This window comes from Filicampus tigris, chromosome 3 (assembly GCF_054856515.1).
Source record: "Filicampus tigris isolate MCC_2025a chromosome 3, RoL_Ftig_1.0, whole genome shotgun sequence".
Taxonomy (NCBI): Eukaryota; Metazoa; Chordata; class Actinopteri; order Syngnathiformes; family Syngnathidae; genus Filicampus; species Filicampus tigris.
The window spans coordinates 5679753-5694124 of record NC_141219.1 but is presented as its reverse complement, the minus strand read 5'-3'; the positions used below and the strand labels follow the sequence as shown (position 1 = coordinate 5694124).

The following is a 14372-nucleotide window of genomic DNA, read 5'->3' as shown; positions in this document are numbered from 1 at the left end:
GGCCGGATTGACTTGTACCTTTTCTGCGCGTCCTGTCTTCGATCATTGCTTCCTCGTGACCGACGTTAAAAAGTGAATAAATCAATTACAATGTCTGACGTTAGGTTCGACGCCCCCGCGCATGTGACCAAGGCCTGGCTCGCCCTCAGAAGACTCGACAAAAACGGTTTGTGGTTTCACGTCAGGTGCCATATTCAATTCAACAATCGTGACGTTTTCTCGCGATTGTGATCCGTACGCGTGGCCGTCGTCGTGGCAACCGTGAGCTCGTTTCCATGGCTTGTATTGATTTATAATAAACAATAAATCATGAACGCTGATTGAATGCAAATGGCTTCTTAAAGTTTGGTTTCGAGTATGAAGTTAAAGAAGGAAGCGTTTGTCCATGTTACAAGTCCACAGCTGCATTTGACTGTCAAGTGCTCTTAACAACTCCAGCTCACCTCCTTTTACGATGGGAGCGCTACGCCAAAGACGGCAACGTCATCCGAATCTGGATTTATAATCATAGTCAGTCTAAATGAAAATGACTTCTATAGACAATAAAACTGATCGTGTCTTCCTGTGCCACGTGATGAATGTCCTGCGCTTCACTTCTACGTTTTGTTACAGGCTACAGCCTCATTCCAAAAATGGAATAAATTCATTATTATTCCTCTAGATAATACCCAGAACACCCCATAATGACCCTGGGGGAAAAAATTCCGCAAATTGAAAAATAAAATCTAAAAAACCACATTCCTTTTGCCACGAAGCTCAAAATTGAGCTCAGGTCCCAAACAAATCGCAAACACATTAGAACACAACAAGTATACAATGTATAGAAAAATACTGTACATATTCTCTTGTCTGTATTAGATACATCCATGTGCCTTTAAGAGGCGGGGTCAGGTGGAGCGGGGTGTGACGACTGTGCAGCGGTGTCGCCTAAAAAACCTTTAAGTGTTGACTGCAAGCACTACGATTTTATGCTTGAAATACGAAGACTTGAGGTTAACATTTGGCACATATGCACGTTACGTGTAGTACTTGTTATTAAAATCTATTAACGGTGTCAAATGTTGCAGATGACCGAGTTGTGGCTCTCCGCGAAGTGTCAATTCCTCAGGCGGCTGACATGCCCGCCATCGCTCAGGTGCTCCCTGTTGTTTATGCTGCTGTCATAGCAACATACACACGCACATAACAGTCAGTCAAAATGACTAAAGTGTTTTTTCTGTTAATCGTTTTCAGATCATCGCCACCTCCTTCGACCTGAACTCTTCAGATGTTGTATTCAAGGTAAGCTGCACACACAAATAACAATGTTTTTATTATTATGTTTTATTGCTACTCACTCAATGACTGTCATGCGTATTCAGATAAGAAACCAGCGTGGCTGTCTGATCCCCCTCAACGGTTCCATCCCAGCAAATGGCAAACACGTGTACGTTTAGTATTTATTCATTCACTTGGATTGACATTTGAAGGGGAAAATTTCATGACGTAGTTTGAATGCATTTTACAAGTGATCGCTTGTATTTTGTTACGCGAATATTTTGTTGTCATAACTGTAGACGTGTTTTAAGGCAGGATACGTGTAAATATTAGAATATGTTAGAATAGAGCTTCTCATTGTTATGGGGATGAAGACGTTGGTGTTAGGTATGTTATTTATGCAGTTTTTAACTTTAGTTTCATTCTTTTCATTTAGTTTAAGCTAATTTGGGATGAGTAAATCCAATTATGAATGTGTAGTTTTCGGTTGTATGTCTGCACTACGGTAGACTTTTTGACCCCTTATTTCTTTTCTATTCTAGATTACAAGAATAAAGTGTTGACGATACATTATGCGCACTGGTGTTGTTTGTCTTCACAGGCCCTACTTGCTCGAGGTCGCCAAGATCTTTCAGCATGGTAACGTCACACAAGACAAAAAAATCCTACTGAAAATGCATTCATGAAAGTGAGATATTGATTTTGAATTGTGGTTGGAGATTGTCTTGTAGCCTTTGTTTTTAACCCGTTGCGATTGCCTATCATTTTCTTTCTAATCTCCTGAGACAACTCTCTCATTTGCTTCCTCCAGTCCATGTTAAATGTGATGCACACCATGTCATCAAACACATCAGTGGCAAGTGGTCAGATTAGTTTTTCATTGGTTATTTTCATTATTTTTCAATTTAATTAAATGATTCTTGTTATTTCTTTTATTATTTTACTTTCCTTAACAGAGGGGCACCAACAATTTTGTCCAATTATGTGTGTACATGAGCTTGCTAACAGGATGGACAATCACAAAGAGGAGATTTTTAGCTAATGTTAGCATTTTATGAGCACATGGAGGACCTTGGCTTGGCAACATGATTCAGTTAGCTAGCTGATTCCGAACGTTTTACAACTATTCTTCAAATTTCTGAAAGATTTTTTCATTAATTGATAATTCAACATGTTCTGACAGGACACGTCAAACTTGACAAGATCCAATTACACACAATATTATGACAATTACCAAACACAAGTGTTAAAATTTACCGTGCATCCACGGTACTTTTTCAGCCTCGGAGGAAAACAAAATGATGGTCAAAATGGCACTGAGAGAGGACCTTTCTTTGCAATATTAATGTATTTAAGGTTTTGTTTGTTTGTTTCTAGTGCGTCCCAACCCTAAAAATATCCCCATGACTGTGATCAACAAGAGCATGAAGAGTAGACTGCACTCTGTCGACAAGAGGGTACGCGGCTGCCAAAAATTCAGATGTGAAATCTGAAATGTATGTCTTTATGTATCCATTTTTCTCTCATCCAGTTCATGTTTCATGTTCAAATAGCCCATTATTTTTTTAAGGTGTGAAATATCCTAAAAATAATAGCGATGATAATTTATATATGAATGTTTTAACAAAATTCCATGTTTTTAGTGAAATTCCCATTAATGAATGAAAATGTAAAATACACAGTAATCACCTAAGTATTATTTTATGGAAAAATAATCTGAAATGCTTATTTTAATAGGGTAAATATGGTGGGTTTTGTTTGCATTGAATATTATTTGCATTAATTCTGATATAAAATAGTGTAATCTGAAATGTATTTACATACACATTTTATTTCTTTGAATTATTTTTAAATATTAAATTTTGTTTATTTTCTGCAAAAAGTCATCTTAACTATTGAATTGTATTTATTTTATGTCATTCAGAGATATATTTTAAACTATTGGATTTTTGACTCATTTTTCTTTTACATTCATCAAAAACATTTCTGAAATGTTAAATTGCTTATTTTATTTTTTAAATTGCTCTAAAATTAAATACATATTATAAATTATTCTTATGTGTAAAATTGATTTCATTATATTTAAAGAATTATGCCAAAATATTGCCTTTAATTGATTGATTGATTTTTTTAAATGATTTTAAAGTCTTGAATTGTCGCAGATTCAGAGACTTGAGGAGCTTCTGCCTCAAATAAAACTGAGACGCAATGAAAAACTGAGCCAGGTAAATGAAAACAACTAACACAACCACACAACATCCTTTGTAGAAGATTGTCTTTTCTTTTTTCTTTTTTTAAATCATATGTTCATATTTATTCCCTATGACACTCTGTCTCAGGAGATTGAATGTCTGAACCAGAAGTTGATGTTCCTTCACAAGAGAATGCAGGTGAGCAAAGACTGTTGCGCTTCATTGAGTTAAGTGGCCAAGTAATTTTGCTGCCTTCCAGGTAGTGGACTCGCTCACGTGGAAGGGAATGCTAGCCCGAGCGCCTCTGTGGTAAACTATCCACCCACCGATGCCTGTCAATCAAGTCTTGACATCAAACGTGAAAGATGGCTCAGCACAGCGGATTTAAGGGCTTTGGACTGTGAATTTACCTCTAAAACCGCTTACTGTATATTTTTACAAAGTGAAATAAAGATTTTCTAGTTTCATTGAGTCGTGATTCTTTCAAGTAATAAATAAATATCCAGTAAATTAATTAAGTAATTAGAATGTAAAACAAATGTCAGTGTCAAAATGATTTTATTGTTCATGTTATTTTGTACTATATTAAAATGCATTATGACATGTAACATTTCATTTCATCGCAATGTATTTTATGAATAAATGATTTAAAAAAGAATAAATGTAATTAATGTTACTATGTACATCTGTCCTTATTACTTATATATGCATTTATTAGCGGTTTGCATCCCTCCAATAAGATTCAATATGTATAGTTACATTTTAAAGAGTGATTCAGTTCGATCTTCTCACATCTTTTAAATCAAAACTGATTTTCCAACTCAAATCTGTTGTTGCATTTGTTAATTTTGTGGCTTTTTAATTGCGCCCAAAAATATTACAATTATTAAAAAATAAATTTTACACTTAAAATCCAAGGTACAATTTTTAGTTTTAAAATTAAATTTTGTAAATATGATAATCTGTATTTTCATTCAACTGTCCATTTATTAATAGGAAAGGAATATTCCGAAGTTTTGAAATGCTCATTTCATTTCGTAATTAATTATGTATTATAAATATAAAATAATACAACTTTTTAAATATGCTGACCTTTTTTTGGTGTTATCATATGTGTACCATATTTGGTCATAACAAATCAGAACACCTGTATTTGAAACTCCAACTCCCATCGTCCCTTGCGCCTACAGTGTCGAACATGGCGCCCGTCTAGCGGACAAAAGGCGAAGCTGTGTGACGGTGGGCTGAAGCCCAAATACAACCCAGAGGAGGCGTTTTTGAGGGGGAAATCAACACAGTACGAGTGCCCCGGCTCCATTGACACAAATTATAAGACCGCATGTTACAACTACGATCAGTGGAGGACTGTCTACTGGAATAAGGAAGGTAAGTTTCGAGCCGCTTGCTCTGTTTAAAACGCTCTCATCAGCCCGCTTGATTTCCTTCACTACGTGAGGTACTGGCGGTCGAACCCCCCTTTAAACAGCCCGTGGTTCTACTATGTTTTGCCCAGACGTTGAGATAGAATCTCGCAAACTGATACTCTTTAGTATCCCTCGGTCTAAGAAGATGCCCTATACGATTCGGCATGTTTACAATCCACCTCACCGCTGTGATTTAGACTCACTGCTCATCGCCCTCAGCTGCGAAACCTATGGAGACAATCACTGACGCTTAGTTGTACAGTGTAAGAAGCAGGACAAAATCAGCTGTTTTTTTCAATGGGCTTTTGCGTGGGATGGAAAAGTTCAAAACACAGAGCTGGTTTTCAACTATTGTCAGGCAATTTGAGTCAACTGACAATGTTTATTTGTGACTCATTCACATTCGTTTTTGTCAACCGCGCGAGAGGAGTTTGTTAAATAATACAATTAAAACAATAATAATCGTACACTAACGTTGGCTGTGCCTTCAGCTCTGGATGCTGCCCCAGTCTCCGCTTTGCTGCAGCAGCCCTCAATCTCCTTTAGAATAAAAAACCCCCTCTCCTCTTAGGAGTAAGAAAACAGGAAAACCTTGTTGCTGATGTTTATGCTGTGTTTGCTATGTTCTCCATGAGGAGAAAAGGTCTAAAAAAGAAATTGCAAAACAAAGCGGGTTACTCACAGAGTGATTGCATCAAAGTGCATGAACAGATTGTTAAGTGGAAGGGGAAAATGTGACAGGGATGACTGCAGTGTTGACAGGGTTGTCGAGCAACTGTGATTCAGAAATCTCGGGGAGCTTCATAAGGAGGCCGGTGTCAGTGTTTCAAGTTTCAGGTCGGATTAAAAACCAAAGAATAGAAATGTGTCTTCAAACGGGTTTTAAAAATGGACAGTGAAAAAAAAAAACAAAAAAAAACGCCTTACTCTGCATGGTTGTTTTTTCTTTCCACAAAAAACACCTTCCTATTCATGGTCGCTTTTTTCACAAAAACGCCTTACTATACATGGTCTTTTTTTTTTTTTCACAAAAAGCACCTTACGTTACACGGTTGTTTTTTTTTTTCACAAAAACGCCTTACTATACATGGTAAATTTTTTTCACAAAAAACGCCTTGCTCTACATTTTTTTTTTTTACAAAAAAACATCTGACGCCATCTGGCGTCTCATGGTCGCTTTTTTTCACAAAAAAAGCCTTACTTTACATGGTCTTTTTTTTTCCACGAAAAACACCTTACTTTACATGGCATGGTCATTTTTTTTTTTGTCAGAAAAAAACCCTTACTATATACATGGTCATTTTTTCCCCAAAAAAACGGCTTACTATACATGTTCGTCTCAGTTCCTATCAAACAATGCCTTTGAATGCTGCATTACAATTCAACATGCTAACACTTTTTTTCTGTTAATTACAACAGCCGGTCAGCCGCAAGATGACCATAGTTGAGTGGTTAGAGCAGATGAGTCGGACATGGTTGACTGTGGTTCGATTCCAGCCTTCGACAGCCTTCAGCTGGCCTTCTTGTTCGTCTCATATTTTCATTTCATTTTGTTTGGTATAATGAATTATGATTACACATTGTCGACATCTCAAAGTAGTGTTTTTTTTTTTTTTTTTCCCAAAAAACACCTTACTATACAGTCGTATTTTTTTCACAAAAAACACATTTTTATACATGGTCGTCTCATTTCCTATCAAATGCCTTTTTGGAAGCATTCAACATGATGCTGACACTTTGTTTCTGTTATAATAGCTTTTCAGGGACAAGATGACTGTAGTTGAGTGGTTAGAGCAGATGACTGTGACATGGATGACCAGGGTTCAGTTACAGCCTTAGGCAGCTTTCAGTTGAACTTCCTGTGCATCTCATAATTTCGTATTTAATATTGTTTGGTATAATGAATTATGATTACACACTGTCCATATCTCAGTCGTTTTTTTTCCACAAAAAACGCCGGATATGACTTTTTTTTAGTTTTTTTTTTTTTTTTTCTTTTTTAACCATCCTTTATAAAATAACAATATACGGGGAACGAGTCAAAATGGGCACATCGCTCACAACCATAAAATGGAGGCCAAAACAGATCCAAGAAAACTTTTTTGAAGACGTTACGTTTTGACGAGGATGAAAAAAAAAAAAAAAAAAAGACTCCTCTCCGTCTGTCGCAGGATGTTCCAGCATTGTGAGGAGCCTCGCTTCACCATCGAGCAGATCGACCTCCTCCAGAGGCTCAGGAGGACGGGCATCGGCCAGGCCGAGCTCCTCCACGCCCTGGACGCCTTGGACCGCCTGGACCGCCCCCACCGACGCCCCTCAAACCATCAAGCGCCTTCGTCTTCCAGCGCCGCCACTCAGACGGTCTTCTCCACCAGCCGCCGCCTGTCGCCGAGCGGCTTTGATGACCCCTTGCCCGTGGCCATGGCAACGGTAGCCCAGACCAACGGGAAGACGTCGCCGCTGCCCAGGTTTCCCCTGGCGGGCGGCGGCGGCGGCGGCGGCGCGGCGGGCTTCGGGTTCGAGGCGGGCGACGACGACGCGGACGTCGACGAGAAAGTGGAAGACTTGATGAGGTGGGGAACGTTTCCCAGGGCTCGGTTTACCGCTCGGTATCACGAGAAGACAGCGGGAAAAACGGAAAGGCGTGCGTGTGCTTGTAGGAGGGACAGCGGCGCCATGAAGGAGGAGATCAAGAGCTTCCTGGCCAGCAGACGCATCTCGCAGGCCGTGGTCGCGCAGGTGACGGGTGCGTGCTGACAAAAGTCCTCTTCCTCCTCTTCCTCTTCCTCGCAGCTCAGCTGCCTTTCTCGCTCCTCTCGCAGGAATTAGTCAGAGTCGCATCTCCCACTGGTTGCTGCAGCAAGGGTCCGACCTCAGCGAGCCCAAGAAACGAGCCTTCTTCAGATGGTATCAGTTGGAGAAGAGCAGCCCTGGTCAGAGCACCTACATCCGTCTATTTTTCACTTGGTTTTTTTTATTTTATTTCTTTTTTATTTAGCTGTCTGTCTAATTTGGCAAGGGTGTTTCTTGGCATAGTTTGCATAGGACGTGACACGGCATTTCAGTTCAATTCAATTCGGGTCTTCGACTTTTTATTTATTTATTCATTTGTATTTTTTTAAGCCCTTCAGAGGTGAATTTGTTGGCCGCAAACTGATGGCCGAATATTCTCCGTCAGGATTTTCATGGTTCCATCAAGCACAGCATGTCATCCGGCATCTGAAGTAGCAAAGCAGCCACGGACCATCACACTTACCACCATGGTGTTCTTTTTCCGAAATGCTATGTTACATTTAAAGCGAAAGTCAACCCAAACATATTTTTTTTCAAGAATATGTTCCCAGCAGGCCCACTCGTCGAAACATTGCATTCTGATTAATATTGCGTTTGTGGAATATGAGTTAAGCAGCAAAATCCCCCCCCCCCCCAAAAAAGTTTTTAGCCATCTCAGGGGGCGGCCATTTTGTCACTTCTGTTGAGCGAAGATGACATCACAGTTGCTCAGGGGTCAGATCTCAACCAATCACGGCTCAACTTCAGAAAACAGGTCAGCCGTGATTGGTCGTTACCTGAGCCCTGAGCGGCTGTGATGTCATTTTCAGTCGACACAAGTGACAAAATGGCCACCCCCTGATATGGCTAAAAACGAGTGCATTTTGCTGCTTAACTTACATTCCACAAACGCAATATTTATCAGGGTGCCTTGTTTCAACTAGTGGGCTTGCATAAAACATATTCTTGAAAGAAATATGTTTGGGTTGACTTCCCCTTTTAAGTCAGATGCAACGAGACACGCGCCTTCAAAAAGTTTCGTCCCGTCAGTCCATAGAATATTTTCCCTAAAGTCTTCTACACTTGAATTGAATCGAGTTCAGTATATCGGTCGACACTTGAATTGAATCGAGTTCAGTATATCGGGTGTTTTATCTGTCTTCATATCGGTTTCTATCCATCTCTGACTTCCACCGAAAAACATTGAATTTACCTCCGGCTCACCGCGCATCCATTTTTTTTGGGGTGTATTTTTTTGGAGAGGACGACCGACAGTAAATGTGTCCACGTGCTTGTAAACATTTATATCAGGTGCCACACTGGCCATGCATAGCGCCCCGCTCACCTTGGAGGACGTGGTGATGGACTGGCACCAGTCCCCGCCCACATTCGCCCCCGCCCCGGGGAGCTTTCGCCTGCGCCGGGGGAACCGATTCACCTGGAGGAAAGAGTGTCTGGCCGTCATGGAGAGGTTAATATTTACACCGACGGCTATATTAACAAGCGACAGGACGCCTTTATCCGTGATGTGCGTGTGTGCGTGTGCGTGCGCGCGCGTGTAGCTACTTCAGTGACAATCAATATCCCGACGAGGCGAGGAGGGAGGAGATTTCCGCGGCCTGCAACGCCATCATTCAAAAACCAGGTGTGCCCTGATCTCCTCATGCTCCTTGGCATCCAGAAAGGCAAGTGAGCGCTTGCTGTGTGTGCTTTTCAGGAAAAAAGCTTCTGGACTTTGAGAAGGTGACGTCTCTGAAGGTGTACAACTGGTTCGCCAACCGCCGCAAGGACATCAAGAGACGCGCCAACATCGGTAATGTCTTCCTCTGTCGCTTGCCTTTTTTTTGTTTTTGTTTTTGTTTTTTTGTTGTTGTTCATAAGCTGTGAGGAGTGTGTGTTTTCTCCAAGCAGCAGCCATCTTGGAGAGCCACAGCATCGACGTCCAGAGTCCTGGAGGTCAGTCCAATGGTGACGAGGCAGACGCCAACGACGAGCAGGTATACGAAGACCTTTGCTTTTTTTCACGATAACTACATTTTTGGAAACGTCCATTTTTTTTTTTTTTTGTCCGGAATTACTCCTTTCTGGGTCCTGATTGGCCGAAATGGAGATTTTATTCATTTACTTATTTGTTTATTAGACTGGTCAACAACAGCATATTTTAATCAAAGATGGCTTGATGTGTCCCTAAAAGTATTTTTGATGCTGATTCAAAAAATGTCTTAGCTTTTTTTTTCTAGCAGTTTTCTTTTTTAAGTTTCACCTATAAGAGCTTGCGCAATACGCATTTTACCATGTGTTGTAATTTATTTATTATTTTATTATTTATTTATTATTTTTTTATTATTAATTAAAAATTGGCATAATCTTAATAAATGATTATTAAAATGTATTTTTATCCAACGCACTTTTTGTTTACACAAAGAAATCATATTTGAATTTGTACATTTGCACTGGGTTTTTTTTCAAATTATTTTTAAACTAATTTTATCAATTTTGTTTGGTCCAAAAGAAACTTTCTTACATTTATTTGTCAGTACATTTTTTACATTTAAACATTTTCTTGTTTTGTACCAAAAAAATAAATGATCGTTTGCATAATTGTGATTTCAATTATCACCCAAATAATCATGATTAATATTATTTTCTTAATCGAGCAGCCCTAGTCTGAGAAGCAACCGCTGTGAGGTCCCTGTTGTTTTTGTAGAAATTAATATTATTATTATTATTATTATTGTTATTAAAAAAACGAGGACGGATTTGAAATCAATGCAAAAAACAGTCTTTTAAACAGCATCTCTGGTTAAAAAAAAAAAGCAAGAATTTGTTGACCAGTGTCAGAATTTCTTGTCTTTTTTTTTTTTTTTTTTTTTATTAACTCATTCACTGCCAGACATTTCCAGACCCTCTTTTACACTAACATTTGAAAAAAGTGTGAAAAAAAAAAAAAAAAAGTTCCTGGAATTGAATGGCTGGACTGCGAAAACACAAACAAATCCGTCAATGGCAGTGAACGAGTTAACATTTGATGAATTTAAGTCATATTTTGAAATTGCGCATTACCTGAAAATGACTCGCCCTTCTGACCTCGCCGGCCTCTCGCGAAGCGGAGGATAACTCCCGCGTGTCATTTCCCGCGGCAGGTTCCCACGCTGCTGCCCAGCTGGATGGCCGCCCTGAGCCGAGGGGGCGCGTCCGGGCCCCGGGGCTGCTCCCACGCCGGCCGCGCGCCGGCGCCGGGGCGTCGCGCATCCTGGTCGCCGCCGTCGCCCCTCCGCGACGAGCGGAGTTTGGAGAAAGCCGCTCTCGACGGAGCGGACGGGCCGGGCTTAACTTTGGCCGAGGACATCAAGACAGAGGTGATCGAAGACGACTGAAAGGACGCGTTGATATGCAAATATTTGAGCAAAAGCCCAAATACCTCCCGCCACCAACCTGCTCGACTACACTCCACTTTCTGTAAGTCAACGTTATTTACGAGAGTTCATGACGACCGATGAGACGCTCGTCACACTGTGATCGCAACGGTGCAGCCTCAAAACGAAATCCGTACATGGAAGCGTTTTTCTTTTTCAATGTTGCAATTTAGCGCCGTATAATTCCACGCCGTAGCTGGAAAGAAAAAAAAAAAAACAAGAAGAAAAAAAAACGGAGGTTTGCGGTATGTGACCTGACAAATTGATGATCAAAATAAGCTGAGTTATGGATGCCAAGAAATGCTCTTTTTTTTTCCCCCGTTTGGCTCTCACGCGGAGTGCGACAAGTTCGTATCACGCGGTAAAAAAGTAACCAAGCGCGGCTGCCATTCTGCATGCTGCTCAATTGCGCAACATGACCATCACGCCCGAATCGTAATTGTTAATAAATTATGGCCTTTAACGTTGTTTTTCTTTTTACAAAATAAAACGAGGCGCCTTTTCATCAGCTAAAGAGTATAAAAGCGGTTGAAATGGTAAACGATATTAAATGCTGATTAATGTTCTTATCAATCACAGTAAAAGTATTTAGAAAACTAATGGGGATTGGAGAAACAGAAAAAAAAAGAAAAAAAAGATGTGAGTGCATGATTTTCGAGCTGCGTGACGTGCACAAAACGCAACAATGAAAGGCCTTTCTTGGCGTCCATAACCATAGCAACGCGCTGTTATGTCATAAAAAAAAAAAAGACATATTCCTCTATATACTGTACATGTATACATATAAATATATCCGACATGATATTAACTGTGAGGGTGCAATTTTTTTTTTTTTTTTAATTCTACAAAAAACATGTTTCCACTTCCAGGAACGAAAAGTCGCTTCCGTTGCCAGAAGCCAAAGTATTAGCTTTTCAAATGGACGTTTTTTATTTCGACACATCAAATGTGTGGAGTCACTCCAAAATGTCCCCCTTTTTTTTTTTTTTTTTTTTCACTTTTGTTTTCTGCCTTACTCGGTGTTTAAAACACACGATGTCATGTCTTTGTTTATAAAGGTGCTTCTTTTTCACTCGGTGGTCACATGTAGCAGCTAAACGAGGACATGTTGAGACTGCAGCTGAACATATCTTGACAAGTGTTTGTACAACAAATGACGCGGAGCCATTGTGGAGGTTTCGATCGAGCGCCGTTTCGCAATTCCGCTCTTTTGTTGACGTCTTTCGACATTCTCGCCAATTGCAATTATTCACCTTTGAATTTGCGTTCAAGTGCCTTCTGTTGTCTGTGTTGTTGCTGTAAAGACGACCTCTACGATGGCCTCGCCAAATTCCTGCGACTCTACCACAAATACCTCAACTTCCTTTTGATCCCGTTGGTCTTGCGAAGCACGGCCGGGAGGTCAGAGGGTGGTGCGTTCAACAAAGCTGGGACATCGCAAAGATCTCAGGCCAAACCCGCGTTGCAGCGAAACGGAATTGGGGAAAAAAAATAAAAATAAACAGTTGAAGTCCATGATAAGAGGTTTTTCAGGGGGGTGGCCAAGGTGACACAACAACTCATTAAGGGGTAGCAGCTTTGAAACCTTCATTTGAAACCCTAACCCTACTTTGAAACCCTACTTTGAACAGATCTAATTCCACTTTGAAACCTAACATTGAAATCCTAACCCTACTTTGAAACCACACTTTGAAATTGTAACCCTACTTGAAACCTTACTTTGAAACACTATCAGTACTTTGAAACCCTAACCCCTATCTTTGAAACCCTAACCCCATGTTGAAACCCTAACTTTACTTTGAAACCTTACTTTGAAACTCTAACCCTACTTTAAAACGCTAACCCTATTTGAAACCTTGATTTGAAACCCTATCCCTACTTTGAAACCTCGATTTGAAACCCTATCCCTACTTTGAAACCCTAACCATACTTTCACAGTTTACTTTGAAACACAAACTCTACTCCGAAACCCTACTTTGAAACCCTGACCTCACTTTGAAACCTTACTTTGAAACCCTAACCCCACTTTGAAACCTAAAACCACTTTGAAAGCTTACATTTGTACCAGAACCCCACTCTGAAACCCTAACCCCACTTTGAAACCTTATTTTAAAACCGTAACCCTACTTTGAATGCCTAACACCACTTTGAAAGCTTACACTGAAACCCTAACCCCTCTTTGTAACACTAACCCCACTTTGAAACCTTACTTTAAAACCCTAACCTAATTTGAAAGCCCAAAAAGAATAAAAAGTAGAAGAGAAAACTAAAAATAAAATAATATCAGGAGCTAGAAGAAAGTCATTTCTGGAGAAGGAATAAATAAAAATATGATTACAATAAAAAACTGTTTTGTCCATTTTAATCAATCAGGCACCAGAAAAGAGTTTGTTTTTTGGGGGGTGGAAAAAAAGGCAAAATTTAGGTAAACCGCTGCTTATTTTTTGTTGTTCCTAATTTAGGCAACATCAAAGGATATTTTTGGAATGGAGCTTCTATTTACATGTGACTGTTGGAAAAAAAAAGTCTGCTTAAAAAAATAATTCTTTCATCTCATGTGAGCCAAAACGGTAATCCTTTGATGCGGGCTAAACTAAGGTCCAGATTATTTCATTATTATCATGTCACTCAAGTGTAAAAAGAATCCCTTCATCATCACGATTGTTTGGATTGTTTTAAGAGGCGTATTTTCCGCAGAATGTATTTCTCCTTTATGGTCGAAAATTTCCGACTTCCCAGTTTTCCTGAACACACCACTTAACCCTCATCCCTTTTTTTTTGTAAACCGCCCACCCCCCGTTCCCACCCTTGTGTACGGCTCTGTACCTTGCCTGGCATCCTTTCAAAGGGAAATGTAGCTCATGGTTATCATTATTATTTTTATAGCTGTAAAATTCTGAATGATGAAGATGGCGGTAAAGGGAATCGTGACCGTAAAATGAAAACAACTGAGCGGTCAGTTCTGTTCAATCGACTTTTACTTGCTTTCAGAAAATCTTCCAGACAAAAATGATGTGTGAAAATTTCTGTCAAAAGTGTCACAGTGGATTCATTTTTGTATGAACGTGAATATGAGAATAAGGCCAAGTAAAAGGCAATATGGATCTAAATGTGTTTGTCATCTGATTTCTTGTTTTAAGCTCGAGTGCCTTGTTTGGATGCTCAAAATGTTGAAAACAACAACACACAACTAATTGTACTGCCTTTTTTTTGCCATCATTTGCATAATTTTGATTTGTTCTATTTTTACAGTTTTTATGGATTATTGTTTTTATTCTATTTACAAGGGAATTAAATCTTATCACAGTTGA

General features: G+C 39.7%; 2 protein-coding genes and 1 long non-coding RNA gene across 8 annotated transcripts; 2 read left to right on the top strand and 1 right to left on the bottom strand.

Moving 5' to 3' along the window:
• Positions 1 to 18: 18 nt before the first annotated feature.
• Positions 19 to 4125, top strand: LOC147149668 (uncharacterized). Of its 2 annotated transcripts, none has more exons than XM_086026588.1 (9): positions 19 to 166; positions 1068 to 1135; positions 1234 to 1281; positions 1362 to 1426; positions 1859 to 1896; positions 2635 to 2714; positions 3420 to 3482; positions 3597 to 3647; positions 3709 to 4125. In XM_086026588.1, exons 1-9 carry the CDS (start codon positions 91 to 93, stop codon positions 3760 to 3762), a joined length of 543 nt encoding a protein of 180 aa, XP_085882714.1. In that variant the 5' UTR covers positions 19 to 90; the 3' UTR covers positions 3763 to 4125. The 2 variants fall into 2 exon arrangements, with proteins under 2 accessions (XP_085882714.1, XP_085882715.1); XM_086026589.1 differs by having other exon boundaries at positions 3690 to 4125.
• A 510-nt stretch (positions 4126 to 4635) lies between these two features.
• On the top strand, positions 4636 to 14372 carry LOC147149666 (homeobox-containing protein 1-like). 5 transcript variants are annotated; one of them, XM_086026357.1, is made up of 10 exons: positions 4636 to 4835; positions 7045 to 7320; positions 7366 to 7446; positions 7534 to 7619; positions 7696 to 7806; positions 8957 to 9116; positions 9208 to 9290; positions 9363 to 9458; positions 9557 to 9642; positions 10789 to 14372. In XM_086026357.1, exons 2-10 carry the CDS (start codon positions 7046 to 7048, stop codon positions 11020 to 11022), a joined length of 1212 nt encoding a protein of 403 aa, XP_085882483.1. In that variant the 5' UTR covers positions 4636 to 4835; position 7045; the 3' UTR covers positions 11023 to 14372. The 5 variants fall into 5 exon arrangements, 4 of the variants coding, with proteins under 4 accessions (XP_085882483.1, XP_085882482.1, XP_085882481.1 ...); XM_086026356.1 differs by having other exon boundaries at positions 7516 to 7619; XM_086026355.1 differs by having other exon boundaries at positions 7045 to 7446; positions 7516 to 7619.
• On the bottom strand, positions 10524 to 12669 carry LOC147149667 (uncharacterized). Its single transcript, XR_015086252.1, has 3 exons — positions 12315 to 12669; positions 10709 to 11018; positions 10524 to 10622 (listed from the first exon to the last, which is right to left on the bottom strand). It is a non-coding gene; the product is annotated as an uncharacterized LOC147149667 (long non-coding RNA).